Raw genomic sequence first — 26,188 nt, 5'->3', positions numbered from 1 at the left:
CAACCCCGGCAGGCGAACGGACACCTCTCTCGTCGGCCAGCCGAGGATGTAGCGTGACTCCGGTTAGGTTTCTTGACCCGATCCCAATTCCGCGCGAGAGAGGCCGCCCTCTCTGCTTCGACGAACGCGACTTCGGTTCGGCTCTCCGTCTCCGCTCCGACCCGGGATTAATCGCCCCGCGTTCGACAGGACAGGTTCGGCTCTCCGGTGTTCGCTCTCGTGTCTCGGCTCGTCGTCGACGACGACTGGTGCTACTACTATTACTACTAGCTAGTGCTGCTGCTACAACAACTACTACGACGACGACGCGCGCTGCAGCTCACTCGGCCGCGCGCCCGAAACGAGCGCAATGGTATGACATTTTTTCTCACCTCGACGTTTCTTTCCTTTTTCTTTTTTCTCCTTTTTTTCTTCCTCGTGCGTCTTCACCGACGCGTTTCCTCTCTCTCTCTCTCTCTCTCTCTCTCTCTCTCTCTCTCTCTCTCTCTCTCTCTCTCTCTCTCTCTCTCTCTCTCTCTCTCTCTCTCTCCCTCTCTCTCTCTCTCTCTCTCTCTCTCTCTCTCTCTCCCGCTCTTTCTCTCCGTCTACTACTTGTATTAATACCCGCTCGTTTGATTAATGTCGCGTGTGCAAGAGCGGAATCTTGATGCGCGACGAAATTCAGCGGAAATTCACCCCGACTTCTGTTCCAGGAAACGGCGAAGAGCGGCAAGGACAAGGCGAAGAACGGCAAGGACGTCGACGCCGTTGACGAGGTGAGGTTATATTTTCTCTCTCTCTCTCCGCCTCGTTATTTTCCTCCCCCTCGGCCCCCTGGCCCTCTCTTTCCCGCCGTGTCATTTCTCCTCGACTTCTGTCAACGTGGATTGTCCAGGTATATCCGCGAGGTGGTAACATATTTCTGTTACTTTATGTGTGCAAAGGAACGCGATCCTCCGTTTTGACGATTGCGTTTCCTTTGGAGAAAGAAAAAAAAAATGTGTTTGAAAGGCGAATTTCTCCGGTGACAGATCGGCCGCATGGCTGTGAACATCCCCGACATTTTGCACCTCTTTTACTTCGCTTTTCGTTGCGCTGCAACGTTTATACGAGTGCGTGCATTCATTCATTATATGCTACGTATTTAGCTTTTTGAATATGCTTTAGGTTTATTCAAAGGCTCTGATACATTAGCAAGTAGGAAAACTGTTGAAGAAAGTTATATTCTCTGCGTATACAGTATACAGTCTCGTTGGAACATATCTAATATGTATAATCTTGCAACGATGGCACATTTTATACCCTTCGCATTGATATGTCCATTGATCTCTGCATCGCAGTATTATTTCTGTGATTTTATATTAAAAAATACTGATGCGGCTATATGATTATGAAAGAGTATTTATATTTAACTGATATTTATTATTTAACTAATATAAAAAATAATAGTGTATTATTATATGTTATAGATAAAACATCTCTGAGAGAAACATCATTTATATAAATCTAAAATGCGTAACAGTTATAAAAATATAGGAAACATTATGGGAAAAACTTGCATAAAATTAACTTTTTTCATATATTTATGAATGCAGAATATCGTTTATTTATTTGAAATAAATAAGAATCATGTATTGAATATTATATGTGAGGCTATGACTAATACACAATATCTATAACATATAATTTTTTACAGTTACATAACTTCTTTCATAAGAAAAATAAAAGTATTTAATTGCAAGTGATAAATTCAGAGGACATATTTTATATTTAACTTTTTGTAGAAAGTTGAAATGAAATTTTAATTATCCTACATACCATAATTAAATTAATAGGAAAGAGTATAAATTAAATTTAGGTATTATATCTTAACTTTAACTTCTATATTTTAGATTTTTAGATGAACAACTATCACTTGTCAAATTTATTGGATCATTAATCACAATATTGTCAGAAATATCAAAGCACACAAAAGAATGATGCCAGTAGTTAGAAAAAAAATAATTAAGAAAATTAAAAAATAATTAAGAAAATTAAAAAATTAATGAAATAATTTATTTAGCTTGTCATATATATTTTTTATAGACTTTATCGATGAATTTTTTTTCTTAATATCAATAGTATCTCTTGCCGCGTTTTCTCTGACTATGATTTCTTACAATCGAGCGATAAATGTATTCTTGGCAACGAACTAAAAGCGTGCCTGCGCTCACAGCGAAGCACTTATCATGATTGATATCGTTCAATCAGCAGTCTTACCGCAAACGTTATTCGCCGAGTCAGATAAGGATTGTTATCGCATCGGGGTTGAAACAGTTTCGAGCTAGATGGCGCATCTGCGATGGAAAAGGCTTGTAATGAACGCCGTATAATATTACAAGAAAGCACGGCCATGTGTGTTTAATATTAATCGCGCTAAAAAAAAAAAAAGAAAGTAATACAAGCGATCGTTAATTAAAATTTCCGCACTATAAATCTGACATCACAATTGATGGCGACAAATCCATAAATTATGTATTACGTCATCTCTATGTTAAGTGGTAATTATGGAAATTTTTATTATACATACAGAATTCGAATATTAAATCTTGTATTAAGAGATACGGTTGCGATATCTTTTTTTTTTACGACGATTAAGTTAATAAGCAGTCGCTTTGAATAATTCCAAACTGCATTTCCATTTGACATTAAATTCATCATCGCACACGCGCACTAATTTTACTCTTTCGCATCTTATCGATATATAATCGATATCGCATGTTAATTTTGCACGAAATGGTAACGTGACGTTACGTAAATGTTTATTAACACGAGATTCGCTCTGTTTATTCCGTCAGTCTTCTTGAGAAAGAAGAAAGCGCGCACTTTAATTTTCTTTATTTTTCTAATTTATATTTAGATTACATAATAACATTCTTATTAATTTACCAAAATAATTCAATTTACCAAAAGCATTCTTCGCGCTATTATTTCCGATATAATTTTCGCGCCAAATAAATACAAAATAACTCTTTCAAAGATGAAAGCCGATAGAGATTTCGATAGATCCTTCAAGCACAATCGGAGTTTTGCGTTCGTTCGCTCTTCTCAATTCTTTTTTCTCTTTTCCTCCCCCAATCGATTTGATTACACAAAGGCATCAATGGCACTAAACACGCATTGATTCGATGCCAAACATGCGCTTTACACATTTGACCCACGCATACACTTACACATACCCGCTGTCATTTGACGCCGATGTCCCTGACCACGTGATCGCGAGCATGTCACATTTTAATTCGTCGCACAAGATGATGTGCACAATAAAAAGAGTGCACAATCTTGCATTAAACGAAACGGATTTAATATATAACGAATTAATTTTTGCGCGCGTTTTTGCATTGATCTATATCGCATTACCTTGACGATAATAAACGAGCACGTGACACGTGCGCGTCTCTAAAATAAATATCGTAAACGAATTATGACAGCTCTCTCTTTCTTTGGCTCTGAATCTCGCGACGCGCTAGAGTGGAAATTGCATTTGTACATTCGCTCAAAGTGATGCAATTTGCGCCGCACGTAAGCACCAACACTTTGTAATATTGTACCGATGCGTGTACCCGTGCAACTGCTATCTCGTGGTACTTTTACGCGCAATTTTAACAAATGATCCTTTTAGCCTTTTTCAGTCCCAGTCGCTACATCACTAAATAAAATGACAACGACAGTTGCGTAATTAATACAAATAAATATAAACGTAATGGCATACACATTGTGATTTTATAGAAATATTCTTTTGACAGAAATTTTAGTATAATAAATAAAATATTACTATAATATCTGTATATAATATATTTATATATGTATAATACTTTTATATATAATTTATAAATTATATAATTTATATATGTATTACATATAAAAATTATTTATATATAAAAATTATATAATATTTATATATAAATTACTATACTATTAGTGCAATGAATATTACGATTGCATAATTTTTGAAAATCTTACAAGGTTCTGTGTGTTTTTAACACATTTATTTAAAGATATTTTTTTATATTAATAATAGCAAATTATATAATCGCTCGTAACTCTCTTGAAAATATCGTCGACTAAATATTTAAATTGCAATCGTAGATATATATGTTAATTCCCTTGTTGTTTCGAATTATATCGAAGAAAACTCGATCAGAATTTCGTAATAATCGTGACGAAAACATAACTTCTCTTGTTGCATTGTGCTTATTTTCGATGAATTCTCCTGCGGCGTGTGCAACAGCGCTCTTGTTAATGAGATCACATGAAAATCTTGTCGATTGTCCCTCACCCACCCGCCAAAACTAACCACGCGATGCGGAGAACGGCGCCTTCTCTATTTTGAGCGACATGCAAATAGAAAGCACGCTAATAATAGTCAATACTGATGGTGCATTCCAGGCTGTGTCGCCGACGTTTTTTCGACGGCTTACCAGAAGGCCCAGATAATGTGCGCGAAGTTAGCTTCCTCTTTGTCAAAAATAGCGAGATTTTTAGCCAAAAAAGAGTTTAAAAGAACACTGAAAGAATTTTCTTTTAGAATTTACTCTGAAAATCATGGTAATCGTGGGACAATATGGTATGGAAAGAATTTTGAGAATTTCTCTGATTAATATTTATCACAAAAAATCATAATATTCATCACAATAAAATATAAAACATGTTTGATTAATTTTATTAAACTGTATAGTAAAATTAATCAAACATTTTATACATATTTTATTGTAATAGATATTATTATTTTTATTTTGTGATATAAATATTAATCAGAAAAATTCTCAAAATTCTTTCCATACCATATTGTCCCACGATTACCATGATTTTCAGGGAAAATTTTAAGAGAAAATTCTCTGTGATAAGTATGAAAGAAGTACGCAAACTATACGGAAATATCATGGAATTCTAGAGTCATCTATAACAGTTAAATATATATAAAATAAAATAATAAAATTACGAAGAGATTAATTTAAAGTTTATTAAGTCCTGAGTAAAAAATATGTCTGCTCTAAAATCCTTGTTACTTTATTGAACATTAAATGTAATCTTATTATTTAAATATTAAATATCAAATAATATCAAAAATTGATTGACAAAAGAGCCGTGGAAAAATGTTTAACATACTGAACAAGTAAAACATACAAACTTTTTTCATTACCCAAGTTTTATCGGAAAATAAGCACCAAAGGGTTGAAAGGACTTTAAGTGACCTTTCCGATATGACCTGAAAATTGAATAAAAACTTCCGAGAATATTTTCATAAAATATTTAAGAGCTAGACAAGCGCGTCTCTCTTCGAGATCGATATACATATAGATATACATTTATCGAGAAAGGGTCGATGATCCAAAAGTCATTTTTTTCGTGACAGCGTATCTTCATCTCGGAATTCCATGATCGTTTCCCAAAATAGGCCACGATCGAAATAAATGCACTGAGAGAATTTTCTCTTAGAATTTACCATAAAAATCATGGTGATTGTGGGACAATATGGTACCTATGGAAAGAATTTTATGAGAATTTCTTCGATTAATATTTTTATCACAATAAAAATAATAATATCTGTCACATAAAATATAAAACATGTTTGATTAATTTTACCAAACTGCATAGTAAAATTAATTAAAATATTTTATATTTTATTCTAATAGATATTATTTTTATTGTGATAAATATTAATCAGAGAAATTCTCATAAAATTCTTTCCATACCATATTGTCCCACGATTACCATGATTTTCAGGGTAAATTCTAAGAGAAAATTCTCTCTGCGTGTGTAAATCGACCAGACCGACCAAAAGTTATGGTTTCCGTGATCGCCGCAATCGACTTCCGTTCTGCGCATATAAGCGGTCACTTCCACACACAATTGTTCGTTCGATTGACGTGTAATGTGATGGAGCTACGAGTACATTTGTCACGTCACCGTAACGCGATGACAAATTGCGGATAGGCTATTGCGCGATGTTGAAAGAATCGCGATAATCGATTTGCCGTGGAAATTGTCGGTGTCCAGGAAAATGATATAGAGCGATACTACAAATATTCCGTTCGTATGATTGAGATATTGAAAAAGATAGATATTGTACGAAATAATGGCGTAATATCCGGATGTGTCAGAGTCAGCTGATGTGCGTTAGAAACACATTATGTCAATTGATGTATCATTAGTAATATCATACGATATATATATGTATGCAAAATTATCGTGCATTGAGGAGAAAAAATACAGTAATTAAATAATACTGTCGAGTAATATGCGTTAATTGCTACTAATCTCAACCTTGTCGACAGTTAATTTTTTCAAGTTAATTTTTTTTTCTTAGACCGCAAAGTTATAATCGAGATAAATAACATTTTTTTTACCTTGCATACAACTTTTAACTACATCTGATTTAATGAAATCGATTTAACGAAATGTGACCGCAAATTAGCTTTTTCCACACAATGGTACCAAATTAAGAAGTGTCCAAACAAAATAATCGATGAGTATTGTAAAAAAAAAAATAACACAACCGTTTCTTTATGTGAGAACTCAGATAGACCATCCGTCTACGTAAATTACGTATAAGAAAATAATTTAAATAACATACTAGTATGAGCTATTGTTGTTTTTACGTGGACATCTATTTCTACTTTAAATATAATAACCAATTATTGCAATATTTCGACGTGTGTCACTTTGCTTCGTAATTTATGCAAAGTATTTAAATTGACAATATTCGTGTCTCGACAATATTATTGTTTAATTTTTTTCGAACTATAATATTTTTTATCCCGTTTAATTATGATGCATTATTTTCAAAATAAACATCTAGAAATGCTATTTAAAAAACATCAGTAAATTTATTGTATTATAGGAGAGATAAAAAAATTATAATATTTTAATATCATATATTAAAATATTTAATATTACAATTTAATATTTAATTTAAATTATTTTAATTTAAATTATATTTAATTTAAATTATTTTAATTTAAATTATATTTAATTTAAATTATTTTAATTTAAATTATATTTAATTTAAATTATCTAATTTAAATTATATTTAATTTAAATTATCTAATTTAATATTAAAATGTTAAATATATTATAAAATTATCTATTTCTCTGTTGCGAATTTAATATAAATGGATGTTTAAAATGTATTCAATTATAATGTTTAACTATTGTGTTTAACTGTACTCGTTGACGAAATATATAACGGGCACGCGTCGTTTTTGTCACCTGCTGTTAATAACCACATGCGGCTACTCGCAAACTCGCGCTTTCCTGTGCGCGCTTCTCTCGCGTATATGCATATGTTGCATTTCCCACAGGTATTCAGAAATAGTAACCGGGCATTGTCGTTTCGTCACGCGGCGCTTAAACCCGCTTCATCATCATTGTTAGGGAATAACGAATGACAGGAAAGCGAGCCCGCGCGACGTGTACAAAAGACCTCCGCGTTTGTAATTGTTCTGTCGATGTGTATTTCTGTTAACACCGCGTGTAACGATATATCGCATCGGGTGTGGATACGTGTCAGTGAATTTATTGGCAATTATTTGTCCTGACGAATATTCTTGCACAAATTTGAAATCCGCTTTTCCAATTCATCGAGAACAACTCTATGTATTTTATTTTTAATTATTGCGGGACCAGTACCAAATAAATTTGAGACGATGTGAAAGAGTAAAGTTTTGCCGTTTTTAATCTTAAAATCTTTGTATTTTACGCTTCTTCTGTTATTAATATCATCGCGTAATTTGATAATATTATACAATAATGCATTATTAAAGAGATAAAATTAGAATAATTAGGAATTTAATGAGGATGATATTATCGTGTCAAAGGAAAATATACGAATATATTGTTCCTCCTCGCCTTATATGTGTATCAAAAAGTATGAAGCAGAACTTAACAAGTATCGTCGTTAAAATAAATTTACATAGTACTTATGACATATACGTATTGATAAATTAAGATCACTTATCTGTTATTATCATTTTCTAATAGAAATTTTTTCATATCAATTAATACGTGATAATACTCGGATAAAAATACTCGGATAAAAACTGTAAATATATTACGTAATAATCATCGCTCGATCAAATCGCGAATTTATATCTTAATTGCAAACTAGATCGCATCTCTCTTGAGCTAAATTTGATTCTTGATACTTATAAAAAATTCTATAATTTTATTAAAAAAGATTAAAAAATAAAAATTGTATTGCATACAATTTTACGAACTACTTTATATTATATTATAATAGTTTATATTAGATTTATTATTAGATTTATATTAGATTATTTATAGAGATAATTTGTATTTATATTATATAATTTATTCAATTATAAATTCTTATATTTCTTCTCTTTAAATTCTAAGCAAAAATTATAATCATTTCTCTTCATATTTACATTATTGCTACATTTAAAAAGACAGCTAAGACAATAATATATACAATAATCATTTTCTTCTTTCTCTAAAGCATAAGAATATAAATTTATTTTCTCTTTATTTTTTAAACAAGAGAAAAATTAAAGGGAACAGAACCTTTTGCGACTTATTTTCTTTATATCTTATTCTTATCTTTTTTTTTTTTCTTCGCCTTTAAACTCGGTGCATCCTTTCTCTCCAGAGAAAGACCAAGTGCATCTCGTAATAATATATCGCTCCAAGAGCAATCGAAACTTCCCCGTCCGTCCTTACCCCGATTACCACCCCGATTAATTAAGGGAGAAGAGACATCAAGAGACAATCGACCATAGATACGAATATACACTAAGAGAATTTTCTCTTAGAATTTACCCTGAAAATCATGGCAATTGTGGGACAATGTGGTATGGAAAGAATTTTTTGAGAATTTCTCTGATTAATATATTTATCACAATAAAAATAACATCTATCTACAATAAAATATAAAATGTTTGATTAATTTTACTATGCAGTTTAAGTAAAATTAATCAAACATGTTTTATATTTTATTGTGATAAATATTAATCAGAGGAATTCTCATAAAATTCTTTCCATATCATTGTATTGTCCCACGATTACCATGATTTTCAGGGTAAATTCTAAGAGAAAATTCTCTCTGCGTGTACAATACACATACATATATACAGAGTATTAAAAAATTAGACCGACAAACTTTAAAGGGAAAAAGAAGACTTCAAAATAAATATTTTTTTTTGTTAATACGAATTTTCTTTGCAACGTTTAGTTTCAATACTACATGATATATGATATGAGATATGATTTGTGACTTTTCAGTTTATCACCTTTATATTAAAGTTAATGGATAACTTTTTGAGCATTTACTGTAAAAAGAGTGAATTACTTTTATATATTTGTTCCGTGTTTTGTACAAGATTAAAATACAATTTAATTTTTCGACTTATATGTTTGTTTATTGTTTAAGTCACAAACTCCTATTTCATACTATGTAGTATAAAACTAAAATCGTCGTAGAGAAAAATTATATTAACAAAAAATGTTTATTTTGAAGTCTTCTAATTTCGCTTAAAAATTTGTCGGTCTAATTTTTTAACGCCCTGTATACACACACGTGCACGTATACATACATACATACATACATACATACATACATACATACATACATACATATATGTGTCTGGTCGCGCAAAGATGAAACGTAATTCCTCGTAATTGGCGTGAGGGTTAAGGTCATACGTGGCGGCCTTGAACGATCGGCGTCGATCGGACGGGCGGCGTGTCGCGAGAGCCGATCGCGCTCGCCAAAAGAGCCGCGCGCGATTGTGTGTATACACGAGAGAGTGTCGCAAGCGATGGCTGGCTGCGATTCTCGGTCACGAGTGCACGCTCGCCGCTCGCCTCTGACAGTGCGCTCCCGTCGCCGCCGCTGTCGCCGTCTCCGCGAAGCGTCTCTTGGACGATCTTGGGCGTCGCGACGTCGGCGACGCCGTCCTCTCTTTCTCTCTCTCTTTTCTTTGCTCACGTCTGTCTTCCTCTCTCTTTTCCTGAAATCGTTAGCGTCGCGACGCGGGCGAGTTTCCGCCCGGAGAAACTCTCTATCTCTCTCTTGCGTGCGAGAGAAAACAAGTGTCCTCGCCGAGGATTTCTCGTATGGAAACCGGAGGAGAAGGTGACATTTCTCTCCTTTACGGCGTATCGCGAGTAGTGTTTAATCCCCTAGTGCCAGCCCGCCTTTGTATACTACGTATATTATTACAGTAGTGTCGCGACTAGATCAACTCGCGAGAATATTTCGCGTGGGGAATATTTATATCTCCTCGCGCATGGGAATGCCGCGAATTCTCTCTAGAGAAAACGCGAATCGCGCATCTTGTTCCATTCGTTAATAGTCGAAGTTAATCAATTTTTTATTATGTGCATGAGATAAATAAAACTCGAGACAAGAGCGACAAGTTTAGGATCATTGGAAAAAAATCGTTTATTCATTGAAACATACGTGCTTTTATTTTTTTATTTTTTATTTTATTATTATCGGAGAAAGTATTGTCGATGAGATATATCAAATGAATTATGTCGAGAGAAAGTAAACTAACGAACCGGTAATTATACATTTATAGGAGAATTATAATTAATTCATATTTTATATTAATATATAATATATTTTTATATTATAATACATTATATACATATAATAAATATATTATATACAATTAATTTATATACAATATTATATATATAATTTATATAATATTTATATATAATTAATATATAATAAAAAAATATATTTTAGAATTTATTCCAGATGTATAAAATTTAATCTCGACGTATAAAAAAATCTGAATCTAAAAAATATTTTCAATTTGAAAAATATCTTAATTAGCGATTATTTACGTTATCGGTGTTAATCGCGTAAATTACGTCACGTCGGGTGTCGTCGGAAGATCGGCATTCGGAAATATTGGATTACAAAACACCGCGTGACGGCTAGCGCGATATAGGAAAATAATATTTACTCTCTCATCGCTCTTTCGACTAAAAAAATACTCTCAAGTGCGAAATGTCGGAGCACAAAGACTTTGCGACAGCTTTTTCTAATCTTGGATAAGGAGTCCACTTTTCTCTCTTTTTACCTTCTCTCTTCCTCTCGTCCAGACATCCCATTCCATCGACTTATTTTTATACATACGTCCGCCTTTTCGCGCGTAAACTACTTGCAAGAGAACTGTCATCGTTGTAAATAGATCGAGTGTAACATTCGCCGTTATAATCGCTGACACACTTTTACACATTTCAATGGTTGTACCCCAGTTTTTTTTTTATTTTTCAAAATTGTAGAAATATTCTAAATTGAATGGAAACTCGAATAGCTCCGAAAATTGACTGTATATACAGCCTGATAATGCAAGTCGCGTCTTCTACATTTTTTTCAGAAATAAATTATTTACATTGATGGATTTCACATCGGTATACCATATTCCAATGTAGAATCTCGCGAGAAACTCGATTTAGTATACTTAAAGAAAAGAGAGAGAGAAAATCGACGAACATTTCGCGGAATATTCTCAGGCATGCATTCGGGGATGCACTCTGAGGTGCCGGCGAGAAGAAAGCGGATATTCCCGATGGATCGTGAAATGGTGAATCGGCTCTTCGACAGCCGCAGTGTGTGATCGAGATTCTTCTCGTCACGCGAGAGAAAAGGGAGGATTTCGCGAATGCGAGAATCATGTTGCGTCCCGACACCGCGAGACTGTTTTTCCTGGGGCGAGTCGCTCCTGTGTTGTGTCGATAGTGAATTATTCTCTTCCTGGGCGGATCATTCTTCCGGATATAATATATTCTTCCGCGTGCTGGAATGCAGAGTAAGATGCAAACGTTCAGCGGTCTCGCCTTCGGGAACGTGTTCAAGAAAAAGGCAGGTTTCCCACGGAGTTGTCCGTCTCCGAACGATGCGTTCGCTCATTGAATATTAAATGAATTTTAAATGCGTCGCTGTCTGCGACGTGACGAATTATTGTTTGGTACGAATGTAGAGTAGAAACGTTGCAAGTTTTTATTTTTTTTTTTTTTTTTTTATAATTTTTTCTGTAGATATTTCGCTACATTATTATGTTATCACACTACTATTCCAACTATATTTTTTTCGTGTGGATATAGGATCTATATTTTTATCTAATGCTTGTATTTTATGAGAGAAACTAATTTTTTTTTTATTAAAGATTTCTGCGTTTATAACATGATCACTCGCATCAATTAATAAGCATGATTTAATTCTCAAAGGAATATTTGTCAAGTAGATTCAATTTTTTATTTATGTACATCAATTTATATAATAATTTCTGCAATACTTACGTATACTTTATGGAATATTATTATTATGCATTGTTGAGTAAAGTCAAAGTGTTATCATTAATTTTTTTCGGCAAGATAATTCTTTTATTTGTTCTTGTTCGATGTTGGCGTGCGATGAGATTAAAATGCAAGATTTCTTTCGATATATTTATATATCAATACTTATCAAACTTGACTGATGTGATAATTAAAGATACGTAATAACTTTTCAGCATATATACACGCTAGTTTTGATTGCGCAGGATAAGTATTTATAGATAAGTGCGTACAATTGATATCGAGAATGCGCATTACTTTTAACGAGGTCGAGAAGAGCACATAAATAACAAAGAATATAAAATATCTCATTACATTTAATTCAAGTATCGGAGATTATGGTTTCAATCACTGAGAATCTGTCGGGCCAAAGATCGATGACTTCTTAATAATCTTTGTCTACAGATTAACATATTAAATTTAAAAAATTAATTTTAAATCTGGATCTGTATATATATAATTCAGCTTGTAATTAAATATTAATTACGTTATGTATTAAGATAATTTTTTTCTTATCGCTTATTTGCTTTTTTATTTTACTTTTATTATTTTACGTTATTTTTATTTTAGTATTATAAATTTTTTCCATTTTATTATTATAAATTTTTTCAATTTTATTATTTCATTATTGTTTTCTATTTTATTATCCATTTATTATTATTATTATTTGAAAATATGAAAAATATTTTAGAAGAACATATTATACATTTTATATGTATCAATGACAAGTATAAATCACCTTTGTATTTTTATTTTAACGCAATTATAGGTCCATGAAAGTATCATGCTTGCGATGTATTGTATATTATATATTTTATTCGCATTTATAATTAAAACAAAATTAATATATCTGAAAGAAGTGAGATTGCTGCTGTCACACAGCTCAACGAGACAAAAAATAGAAATGGACATACTGATAGGGATCAACTGTTAAAAACGATGGCAGCTCTATATCAAATGGCGCCTCGCATATAATCACTCTCTTTTATCACAACTGACATCGTATTCATTCGAAATAATGAATGGCTTCTGATGAAAACGAGAAGTGCCATTAGAAAGATGAAAGATGCAGAATGCTATCTTGCAGTCCCTCGAGCATGGAAGTTCTTGTTAGAATAGAGGCTGTAATAGCTTGTAATCTCTGACCGTGAATTTTAATGCCGATCGACCTCTTCTCGTGCAAAAGCCATTCATTATCAGCCATTATTCGCTTATATATAAAACCCAATCAATCGGTGAGACTTAATTTACTTGAAACTGCAATATGCTGCAAAGGTACGATGACAGTTTTATCGACACGCTATATATTATCGAAGGTAAATACGGTAATTGTGCCTTATTACACTCTTGGGTCAAATAAATACATGTGCTGTTAATTATTATTAAAAGTTATATCCTTGATAAACCAGGAGAATTTTTTAACAGAGAAATATATTCATATTTTTTAAATTACAGTTTAATTATAATTTAATTATTTATATGTCGTGGCATTTCTGAAAACGATGTTTTTTATGGCTAAAATAATTTCTTTTACTGCTTCTTGGATAATAAGCTTTTTGACGTTACGAAAAATAAGGCATTGTCCGATAAAGGTTTATTATACATCACTTCGTCATAAAACAACTTATGGATATTGTTCACTTGTGGTGCGTTTTACGAGTTTTTAAGCTCTCTCTTCTTTGTTCATCGTACGTGTTCGCACATGCGTGTTCTTCTGAAGATATAATAGCAAATAAACTCACTCCTATATGAGTGACGGTGTAAACTTCGTAATAGTTCATTAGACCGTGATTTCTATCTATTTTTATTCGCAATCTGCGGACACACGTTGCGCTTTATTAACGCACTTCTTTATTATTATGCATTTAACTTATCTATACATATATGTTACCTGTCATAATATACTGCGCAGATGCCTTATTGATTATGTAAAATATTTTTCGTGACGAACCAGCTTCGCACAAAATAATTCCTCGAGAAAAGGAAACATATTTCATTTGAAATATAAAAAAAATTAATTTTCTTCTCCATTTTCGTAATTTCTCAATTAATTAAAATCCTCTAATTCTTGAAATTATATAACTTGGCGAATAAATTCCACACTTTTTGTTTAAAGTCCTATTACGAAATAGCTAACTGATCCTTAACCGATGCAGCCGGCGTAGAATAATGTAGAAAAAAAAATCGGTGATTGTTAATTAGATATTCGATGTTGCGCATGAGAACTCCGAAAGCGGAACGATCGGGAAAGTGAGCGAAGAAAGCTCGCGTAACTAGTAACTATACCTCGGTCGATTTGTAATAAAGCCACCATACGAGAAGAAGGGTATCTGATTGGATTCAGTATATAGGGACGTCAACGGGGGGTTCATTCGGTCGACTTAACTGCAATCCGGGATAAAAAGCAAGGCATTTGTTTACGACTTTTCTCGCTCATTCGAATAACCTACTTTTGTAATTGCGATCAAAGACGATTAAAAGGAACGCTGTTTGTTCACGTGCTTTTTTTTCTGTCGCAAAGTTCATGGCCGCATCTGCTAATAACGAGTAAAATGATCGGGTGATCGAAAAAACATAATATATGCTCTGCATATGTAGGGAGATTTATTTGGAGTTTCCTCATTTTTGATAAAAATTTAATTAAAAGATATTCTCTTACTTCATTAGTACTCGATATTGAGTATTTTAGCAAAACAAAGCGTTAAATATAGAAATATGTATGTAAATATAAAGATGTTTAAAATTTCATTAAAAACTGTTAAAGAGAAAATTTGGAAAACACACTCGATATATTATTTGTGTTTCGATGTTGTTTTTATTTAGAAAAAAATTAATTCTACATTGGCTAAACACTTCCATCACGCAGAACGTGGGCGTGAATTTATAGACACCTTCCAGTTCTGACGTTATAAAGAGATCGCGTACACGTGCAGCTTTTTTCTCGCACCCTATATGCATCGTCGATACAGGGAGGTCGACGTCGCTTCCTCACGTTCCATTTATGTAACGTTAATCTGATCAGCAAGCTATCGCACGCGATCGATCGTTCACCTGCGGCCGATTCGAATTAATAGGAAGAGTTATACCAGAGTTATCGCGGATTAAGTTCTCTAGTCATCGGTATCTGTTCAGATTTAACTTACATTGAACCCGCTTGATTCAGCTTTAACTAGATTACTCGAGCACACATTAATTAAACTACTAGTAAATTTGTAAAGAATATTATATACGTATATATATAAAGTACAAATAGGTCGAAAAAGATTGATGAAAGACGCTTCATAAAATATCATTTATGTTTTTTATTTAAAGTTAATCATCGTGACATATTTGTTTATTATCTTAATTATTTACGATTATTTACGAATTTTATATTTTATTTATATATTTTATATTTCTAATATATTTTTTTTTTATTTCCCACAGGCAAACAAGATGACCGGGGGACCTCCGGTGGGCAACGCACCGCCTCCACCTACGCTCATAAACAAAATCAAGTACCAACCCGGCGTACCTGTAATCAAAAAGGATAAACGGCAGAGCAGCTCGAGGTTCAATATATCGAAAAATCGGGAATTGCAGAAATTGCCGCTGTTGTCCGGTAAGTCGTTCATTATAAAATATTTCACGAAATAATGCGCATTAACTCTTAACTTGGCAGTGTATCCTATATGCAGTTCTCTTTTTCGCTGTTTATACTTGCAAATTCTTGTTTACATCTAAAGTATATTTTTAAATCAAAATTAATATGAATCACATCGTGTTGTGTATAAAATTTACATATAATAAAATATATTATTTATAACACATATAACAATAATAAAATAATATTATAACATAATAACTTATTAGTATATAATTATTTTCTATTTTAGAAAGTGTATTTCTAAAGAGAGAGATAATTCCAAATTCATTTATTGTCAAATATTTTATTTTTATATTATTTTCCTTAGTTTTGCCAAGTTTAGGGTTAAATTCTTTGTATAGTCTTATTATGATATGAGACATTATTATTTAAATAAAATATATAATATAGAAAATACACGCGCACGTTCGTTTTGTGACATGAAAAATAAGATTTGTCCCTCTTGAAAATACTATTATTTAAAACTTTAAAATACTATTATTTAAAAAATTACTATTAGATAAAACAACAACTAATTGATATTGGAACTCGACTTCTTGTTCTATATTGTAATAAAAAAAAAGTTTATCATACATTGAACATATTTCTTTGACGCGTTACCTATTACATTATATTACGTTATACTTGTGCAATTGCTTGTAAATAACTTTGAATCTGAAATCAACCTGATCGACGATCTAAAGAAATCGTTACACAAGAAACACATATACATATGACTATAATTGGACAATTAGTTCAGGGCAAAGAGCAGGCAAGCGCAAATAAGAGCGGAGACGTGAGCAAGCAAACAAACAAACAAACAAACAAACAAAGAGAGATAAGACGCGAAAACGAGAGAGCAGGGAGGGGAAGAGAACAGAGCGACAAATCGGTTCTCTCCCTGTCCTTTCCCAATGTAATGCCGGTCAATCGAGGTTGTGCCGAGAAGTACCTCCTACGTCAGAGTCTATCGATTTCGCACGGCGGGGGTCGCGCAGGCGCAATTCAGAGGGATTCACGGTTCCCCGTTTTCCCAACGTAAACAGTCCCCCATATACCACCATTTCCAGCATCCCTCGCTGATCTCCCTTCTCCTCCGCACCCTCGCGAGAGAGCTTCACCTGGTCCGCGGCTCCACCTGTGCATAGAGCCCTCTCTCTTGACGAGGTGGGGTGAGGGAGGAGGGGGAGCGTTTCAACCCCGTGACCGATCGAGAGATGACCCGCGAGATCCTGGCGAGGACCGGCGAGTTCATTGACCGCCGGTGCCACTTAGGCGAATCTCCCTGCCGTCGCCCTCTCCCCTTCCCTGCTATCCTCCCCCTCCTCTTCGCCACCCGTCTCTCGCGAACGCGGTCACCGGGTTCCGGGGAGTCGCGAGAATACGCCGCCTAGTGCTCGCCGGTGTTTCACGGGGGTGGCTTCGCAGCGCGAACACCCCGGAGAGAAGGCTGGCTGGCTGGCTGGCTGGCTCGCTCGCCTTTCCCTGGTCGATCGATTGGCGCGGCAACGAAGCAACAGATTGTTGCGAGCGTTAAACAACGACGGAAATTATAGCGGACGCCGCGCCGGTGCCTGTCGGCGGGATCATCCTTATCGCGAATCTGTGAAAAAGATCCGATTAAGGGACGAACGCGATCGGCTCTCTCGAAGCTCGGGGGAGACTTTGGTGGACGTTGAAGACGCTGATCCGGGAAAAGGATTGGATGGATTTTACGGAAAATATTAGAAATACCTGTGATTGAATAATTGCATCTAAAAAATTATGGATTGTATAGTGAAGACAATTTTAAAATACTAATGGTTCTCTCTGGCGAATTAAAAAATTGGTGAAGCTTGGAAGTTAAAAAGTGTTTCCGGTTAAGCAAGTGAATTTGGTCATTTAACAGGTTTATAATAGTTGATGAGTTTTGTGATTTAGAGACAGTTTTGTGAAGCTTGATGGAAAAAAATAATTTAAGAGCTCTAGATTAAAAAAATAATAACGCAGTCATTTAAATTTGAATATTTAATTCTCATACACTACGTGTTAATTAAAAAATAAAAGATTGAAGATTCATGGATTTTGTGATTTTGGGAAATTAATTTTATTGAATTTTACGAGAAAAATCTAATAGAATCATTAATAAGTTAACGAGATCGAAAAATCCACTTATTAAATTATTTTATAAAATTTGATCAATCTCAATCGGATTCTAATAATAGTTATTGGCTCAACACATTATTAGAATATAAATAATTAAACAGTTATAGAATGAATCGAATTTCTTAATTAGCAGAAAATAATATTTTTGAGAAACCTTCTACGTATAAAATTCATATTGCATTATATTGATTTGTACATTGAGAGAAATAAAATTTCACATTACATTCGCTGAACCGAGATTATCAATCTCTTTGCGCGAAAATATTCTCGCAAGGTGCTGGTAACAAGCGCGATTCACGTTGGTTTACTTTTAAAGTACAGTTACGTTTCTGCATGGTTTGGCAAAACAAAGCCACGCGTGCGTTTCCTTTGCGCGAGCAATGCTGTGAAAAATAACGTGAGAAAAGGGAAGTTAGTAAAAGTGACTCGTCGAAGGTCGACAATCGCGCGCCGCGACCTGATAAAAAAATAATATCGTCGAGTAAGCGGATAATGAAAAATAAAAACACTCTTCCGGAAATTAGTTTCTGTACAAAGTCGGTCAAATCCGTAAAAAAACCGGGGATAAATTTAACAGAGAGAATAATATATAGATATATATATATATATTACATTTGATTATAAATAATAATATTTACAACCTCAATTACATATCATTAGTTGTATATCAGTGTAAAATTTCAATCTAACATATAATAACGAAAATTGTCTCGGAATAAATTGAAGAGCAAAATCGCGGAAAGGCAAGAGAATATTATTGATCGCGACTTTGACATATCAGAAGACCATCCCGGCGAATGTGTTTATGTATTGTGTATGCGTGTGCAGATATAAAAGTGTTGCAAATTGTGTTATAAAAAAGAGATATATATAGAGAAACGGATTTTTCTCCGCTGCTCAGTCAGTTCGACATACTCGAAGAGACTCGCCAATGAATAAGGCACGAACATAAAGTAAAAACGCGATCCTGACACACGTAGACATATAATATCGCGCAATGGTTCATGTCGGTGGAATTAGCCCATCTCTGGGCGGTGCTCTGCCCAAAAGTCCCAGCTTTCATCAGGGTCTTGCCTTGGCGACGATGTTGCCCCAGGACTCGAGCAAGGGTTATCCGGTGACCTTCGCCCTGCACTATCAACCCTTGCAACCTCTTCTAATCGGTAAAGCTCTCCAGCTTTTTTTTCAATCAATTTTGCAAATTATTCTAAATTAAATTGATATACAATTTTATTACAAAATTCATAAGGTCCTGCGCACAATAGAGAAAATATTAGGAATAAGAATTATTTTAAAATAATAAAATCGAAAAAATTCTGATATAAAAATACAAATTCGAGTATAAAGGACTAATAAAGGCTAATAAGCTAGAGGACCCTTTTTATACCCGAATTTATATTTTTATATCAGAGTTTTTTCGATTTTCTTATTTTTATTTTAAAATAATTCCTATTCCTAATATTTAATATTTATTTTCTCTATTGTGCGCAGGGCCTTATATAAATAATTATTATATAATAATTATATAATAAAATTAATAATAAAATTAATAATATAAATATAAAAAAATTATTTAATTTAGAATATATAAATATTAAATGTACTATCGGTTCGCTATTAAAATGTAATAAGGAATTATATCTTGACAGATACAAAGTATAAAGTAAATGAAATTAATTTATATTAAATCCATGACATTAAAATGATTATTTGGGGATGAGACATCTGCGAAAATGTCTCGTCGAATCGTATAATAAATCCGGCAATCGATCTCGTTTCCCTCCTATTATGGAAACCGCCAGGAATAGTAGATGATAAATAATGCCCATCTCGGTAACAGTCGTATTTTGAAGGTCGTTATCGATTCTCTTGCAGAACCTAGTTGATTAATCAGGTAAATGCAGCGTTTTTAAGATTTTCAATCAAAAATTCGAACCGTTTATTATATCCATGGCTATTAAAGCTTGCATAAATGTCGACTAAAAGCGGACCTGCGGTATTCGTATATTTCTTTTCGTGATGAATAAAATAGAGGTTTATTAACATCTGCAATATAACTGTTTATATAGATCGAACACGGGCTCAGGAAAGCAAATAGAATATCGCGTGCTCCGACTTTCATCGACGGTAAATTTTATTTCAGATATGCTCATCGTCATCAGAATTTATTAGCATATTTAAGTAAATTTCAGCATATTTTGTTAAACTTGCGACTTTGCGTTGAGGATTATAAAAACCACGAGACGAATGTTAATTCTGCATGCTTTATACATACGTACTACATAATTTTTTTACAATGTAACAAATTTTATATAACAGCGAGATAAAAAATCAGCGAGTTTATCACGTTTCATCAATGTAAGAACTTTGTACTTCCGTTCGATAATATCTTGACGCTGAAGTATGAAGCATAAATTATCGAGGATTTAAAGTTTGTTCAAGAGAATCATTTCTCATTTGTGTCAAGAAGGCTGGTTAGGCAAATGGAAAAGCTATTTGTTGCACCAGCAGAGAATAATTCAAACGAGAAAAAAAAAATAAAAGAAACAGAGGTGGTGTAAAAAAAAAAGGATATATTCGAATGTCTGCTTACGTCGTCGAAATGTATTGGCGTGCATCGATATTCATGTAGACTAATATGATTAATAGCGACAAGGTGCGCGATTCCATCCATCGCGCTGTGTTTATCGTATAAAAGGCTGCCAAGTGCGGCGTGACCTATTAATCATCGGCTATCTGATTACAGAAACGCAACAGGGAAACGAAAGGGAGGAACTTTTTATACAGAAGCTACGGCAATGCTGCGTCCTCTTCGACTTCGAGTCCGATCCTTTGTCAGATTTGAAATGGAAGGAGGTAAAGCGCACTGCCCTCCACGAGATGGTCGAATACGTAACCAAAAACAAAAATGTTATCACCGAGGCGATATATCCCGAGGCGGTAAACATGGTAAGAAACATATTTAATATATTTAATATATTATTTTTTAAATTATTATTTTATATATATAATATATTATTTAATATATTTTCTATTATTATTATTATATGTTATATATATTTTTAAATATTTAATATTGCATATTATTGCATTAATATATGTATTAATATATTTTGCATAAAAACATAGAGATCCTTGCAAATTACACGTTTTATTTTTTGAGAACTGAAAATGTGCAAGACTATGTGAATGACAGGAAATTCTATTTGTATCAAAATGGAAATAAATGCGATAAAGGGTGCGTTCGGGGAGCTTGTTATCAGAAGGACAGAGCACGCTAATAGCGCTGATAGCGAGCTCTCCGAACGCACCCAAAGAAAACCGAAGAAAACATAATAACACACAATAGAACAATTGATAATAAAAAATGAGTATTATATATATAAAATCGATATAAAAAATATTTTTGGCACTTATATACATAGTCTTACACTTTTCAAAGTAGATGTAAAATATACGTGGAAATATAATTTAAATAAAATAAACGCTTGTGGAGAATTAAAATTGAAAGTTTTATTAAGACTATGAAAAATTTTGACAGTTCGCCGTGAATCTATTCCGGACGCTACCTCCGTCATCAAATCCTAACGGCGCGGAATTTGATCCAGAGGAGGATGAACCGACGTTAGAGGCGGCCTGGCCGCACCTGCAGCTTGTCTACGAATTTTTTTTGCGACTGCTAGAGTCGCAGGACTTCCAGCCATCTATAGCGAGGCGCTACATAGATCAAAAATTCGTGCTACAGCTCTTAGAGCTGTTCGATTCCGAGGATCCGAGAGAGAGGGACTTTCTTAAAACGACCCTCCATAGGATTTACGGAAAATTCCTGGGTCTCAGGGCGTACATTAGAAAACAGATAAATAATGTTTTCTATCGATTTATATACGAGACGGAGCATCACAATGGCATCGCAGAACTGCTTGAAATTTTAGGAAGGTAATAATAACTTTAATATGTAATGCGCAAATGTATAAACTGTATTCATCATTTGACTTTTATTTTTTAATTTAATTTAATTTTTTCTTTCGCAGTATTATAAACGGCTTTGCTCTGCCGTTGAAGGAAGAGCACAAGGTGTTTTTGTTAAAAGTCTTACTACCCTTGCATAAGGCTAAGTCATTATCCGTGTATCATCCGCAACTAGCATACTGCGTCGTCCAATTTTTGGAAAAGGATCCATCGTTAACGGAACCCGTGATTAGAAATCTGCTGAAATTCTGGCCAAAAACACATTCCCCTAAAGAAGTTATGTTCTTGAACGAGCTTGAAGAGATCTTAGACGTCATCGAGCCGGCTGAATTTCAAAAGGTCATGGATCCGTTGTTTAGGCAACTAGCCAAATGTGTGTCGTCACCGCATTTCCAGGTAAGCGTGTAATTTCGTTATCTCGTATTTTGTGCAGCGTTTCACGTTATGCTTTGTTCGGTTTTTTCAGGTGGCAGAAAGGGCTCTCTATTACTGGAATAACGAATACATAATGTCCTTGATATCGGACAATTACTCCGTCATTTTACCGATAATGTATCCAGCTTTTTATAGAAACTCTCGCAATCACTGGAACAAGACGATCCACGGTTTAATTTACAACGCCCTGAAACTTTTTATGGAGATGAATCAAAGAGTATTCGATGAGTGTACAACACAATACTATCAGGTATGTTCACGAGCAATGATTTATATTCTCAATACGCGTATACTGGATAAATAAATTGTTGAAACAAATATTTAATATTAAATAAAAATTATAAAATCAAAAATGACGAGTTAATATGTTTAACGTTAAAAATATGAATTTAAAATTATTATAATCTCAGAATTACACACTTCTGCATTGATTTTGACTTGATTTTGTAGAAAAATTAAATAATAAGTAATTGTTCTTTCTATTTTATATATATATAGGAGCGTCAAAGGGAACGAAAACTCATTAAAGATCGAGATGAAGCATGGATGCGCGTAGAAGCGCTCGCTATGAGACATCCAAATTATAATGTGGCAAATAAAAACACAACGAATAATACATTATATATGTCGCCACAGCATATAGATAATTCGCCTCCCGACGAAGACGGTGATACGGATCAAACTCCGCTTACTTTGGAGAAAATTGAAGCTAGAGCCAATGAGGTATGAATTTATATTTGTGTAAAAATGAGGATACATTTCGATATTTTTAAAAATAAATATTAATATTTTTTAATGAATATTTCTTAATGAATATTTTGTTAATGAATATATTTTTTTAAATAAATATTTCGTTGTTTAAGGCGAAGAAACTGACAAATGTAAACAAAGTAAAGCCGCTCTTACGAAGGAAGAGCGATTTACCACAGGACTCGTATACAATGCGGGCATTGTCCGACCATAAACGCGCCGATGAATACCTTGTCACGCCGCCAGATCCGAATAATTGCTAGTCTCTACCACAACCCCTTCCCATGTATCCTCTGTTTTGCTGTAGTAACATCGGAAGTTAGCTTTTTTCTTAGGGGAAAAAAAACGGCGATAAGAACGCAAATAATGATTTGGCAACAAAAATCCCATTATGCGAAATCGATAACTATTATTATTTCAGCATGTATCACATTGTATTTGTTTACTTTAATAGAGAAAAAGAGAACCCTACTCTTTCCCGCCGCGCATCATGCGAGACTCAAAGAGACAGTGTATAGGTACTCGTAGAAGCTTACACAGAAGAGACTTTCATTCTTCGTAGAAGTGCGTTGTATTTATTTCTTCGTTACGAGAGAAAGAAAATTACAGCTGTGAATGGAAACTGTAATCACGTTGTTATATAAGATATGCATACGGTAAGCGAAAAGGGCTCTAAATACATTACTCATAGAATCTCCATTACACTTGGAGGCACTTTGGGATGCTACTTTCTTGCTACATCTCAACGATATAAAATAATACATACGGATAAGGTACGTAAAACGAAATGATTACAGATACTGCGGTTGTAACGGATTTGGTATATTCTACAAAAAGATTTTATATACTGATGAGAGAGATTATATGTATGCGGGATGATGTGATCGCGAAGATATAAACGTATGCTCGATGTTGTAACCCATACTATGCGCGCTATGCGAGCTTGTTGTGTTAACAATCTTGCGAATGACGTTTCAATTTATGTGCAAATGATATATACATATATATAAATATACGTACTTGCTTTAACACTACAGGCTCGTTGTAGTTAAAGAAAAAAAAAACGAATAAATGAGATGTCGAGGGAAAAGGATATACGCCAGTGCGCGTTATCTTAGGATGTATATGATAGTGCTATTTTAAAAAAAAATAATAGATTGCTACGAGAAAATCTGGATACTTCTGAGTGTACTACTTTTATATCTGTTGTGCCTAGATGCCTGTGGAATGCATTCACGAAAAAAAAGTATGCCTCCTTGCACGGGGCCTATATATATTGCAAACAGCAAGAATAAGCAGCGAGTTTACATGTCGCTTTGCCAAATATAATCGATATTACAGGATTTCAGTAATGCTTGCATAACATGTTGCGTTGTTAACTCATTGACCTTGGGATTAATTGAAAAGATTATACTGTTGCGGCCACAAGAGATAGGGAGGAAGAAGAATAAAAAGAAGAGAGGAAGAAATATTAAGATACATTTAGTCCTTGCGCTGCTGGCAAGCTGTTATGTTAATAATTGTCGAGGATCCCCCCCCCCCTTGTTGAACATAGATACGATAAGCACTTATATTAAATATTAGAAATTAAAGCTACAAAGAGAGATAGATTTAAAAATTATTTACTTATTAATTATTCCTATTCACAAGAGAAATAGCCATTTCAGCTAATTGATCATTCATTAGAGATATAAATATCATTATATAATTATTAGTTGTATTATTTTTTAGTAATGAGAGACGAATATAATGACACGAAAAAATAGGGTAATAGTAATAATAGTAGTAGCTGGCATGCCTTGTGAATCTGTTTAGTTTAATCTATATTTAGAAACCTGCGTTTTCCAAATTAGATCAATAATAAATAAATCGCGCATTTCTTAGAAAAGACCATCACGTCAGAGAGAAAGAAAGGGGGGAAAAAATTCCTATCGAAAGGACATCGAATCAGATAATCTCCGCGAATGTAAATGTATGCGTCTGCAAAAGCTATTAAATCGAGCTGTAGGAAACTGACAAAAAGAATAATCGTAATAATGCTGATAATGATAATAATAATAATAACAATACCGTTGTTAAAATGATATAGAGCTGCCGGGTCACTTCACACATGTAATAAAGACACGTTAACTTTGCAAGAGTTCTTTCGTAAGAGTTCTTTCATACATGTAAAACACGATAAAAAGTGTCATCTGCGATAATTTTTTTTCTTTTACAAAGATTCAAACAAGGATTGAAATTGAAGAATTTCATTTAGATTTCGATATAAGAAAATGATCTCTACGTTTATTTATAGCATCTGAGTAATTCAACTTGTTATTAATACCAGTCTCAGTTCTTGATTCAGATTTCCATGCATAAACATAAGCACATGACTCTTGCATATTCTTTCTCATGCATCTATAATGTTAGAGAAAAATTGAATTAATCGAAATTATATATTTTATATATTAATATATTCGCATCGAAATGATATATGCATTATGAAGCAAATATTCCGGTTTCAATCTTAAGTTTGAATCAATCGACCAGAGTTTATATTTCGTTTGTTTGTCATTGAGAGTAAAATAATGCTCTTTATATCCGTGATTTTTGAGGTATCCAAGATCCGGCAAGAAGAGATGCAAGTTCATCGTGCAGCTTGCATTTCATGTACATACCTGGGATATATACGGTATAAATAATACACTTATTTCTGTGAATGCATTCTTTTTTTTCTTTTTGAGATTTTTTATTTCGAACAGTTTTCAGTTTTCTTTTCTATATTTTATAAAATTTTTCTTTATATATGTCTTCTAAACTTATTTATTTTCGAGTGATCACGTTTCAATCAACATCGAGCACGATGATCATTTGACATAATTGATTAAAAGAATACTTTCTAATTTAAAAAAGAAATCTTCATCTTGTCCTGCTTTTAATTTTATCTAT

At 33.5% G+C, this 26,188-nt stretch overlaps 1 protein-coding gene across 3 annotated transcripts; it reads left to right on the top strand.

Annotated features, from left to right (window-relative positions):
- The first annotated feature begins 43 nt into the window (after nucleotides 1-43).
- LOC145942044 (serine/threonine-protein phosphatase 2A 56 kDa regulatory subunit gamma isoform) lies at nucleotides 44-24,620 on the top strand. 3 transcript variants are annotated; one of them, XM_083048520.1, is made up of 9 exons: nucleotides 44-352; nucleotides 693-755; nucleotides 15,760-15,934; nucleotides 20,850-21,052; nucleotides 21,645-22,039; nucleotides 22,135-22,468; nucleotides 22,539-22,757; nucleotides 23,006-23,230; nucleotides 23,371-24,620. In XM_083048520.1, exons 1-9 carry the CDS (start codon nucleotides 350-352, stop codon nucleotides 23,518-23,520), a joined length of 1,767 nt encoding a protein of 588 aa, XP_082904646.1. In that variant the 5' UTR covers nucleotides 44-349; the 3' UTR covers nucleotides 23,521-24,620. The 3 variants fall into 3 exon arrangements, with proteins under 3 accessions (XP_082904646.1, XP_082904647.1, XP_082904648.1); XM_083048521.1 differs by lacking the exons at nucleotides 44-352; nucleotides 693-755 and adding exons at nucleotides 10,764-11,241; nucleotides 11,376-11,860; XM_083048522.1 differs by lacking the exons at nucleotides 44-352; nucleotides 693-755; nucleotides 15,760-15,934 and adding an exon at nucleotides 18,269-19,266.
- Nucleotides 24,621-26,188: the final 1,568 nt, after the last annotated feature.

This window comes from Prenolepis imparis, unplaced genomic scaffold, assembly GCF_030444845.1.
Source record: "Prenolepis imparis isolate NDT839.2.m4 unplaced genomic scaffold, iyPreImpa1.0 SCAF_10, whole genome shotgun sequence".
Classification (NCBI taxonomy): Eukaryota; Metazoa; Arthropoda; class Insecta; order Hymenoptera; family Formicidae; genus Prenolepis; species Prenolepis imparis.
The sequence above is the reverse complement of the archived record's forward strand: the minus strand, read 5'-3'. Positions and strand labels throughout refer to the sequence as shown.

Bases quoted from the DNA above. Each gene is read 5' to 3' on its own strand.
- LOC145942044 (XM_083048520.1), top strand. The intron at 21,053-21,644 runs GTAAGAAACATA...AAATTTTGACAG, and splicing joins ATCCCGAGGCGGTAAACATG to TTCGCCGTGAATCTATTCCG. The intron at 22,469-22,538 runs GTAAGCGTGTAA...CGGTTTTTTCAG, and splicing joins TGTCGTCACCGCATTTCCAG to GTGGCAGAAAGGGCTCTCTA.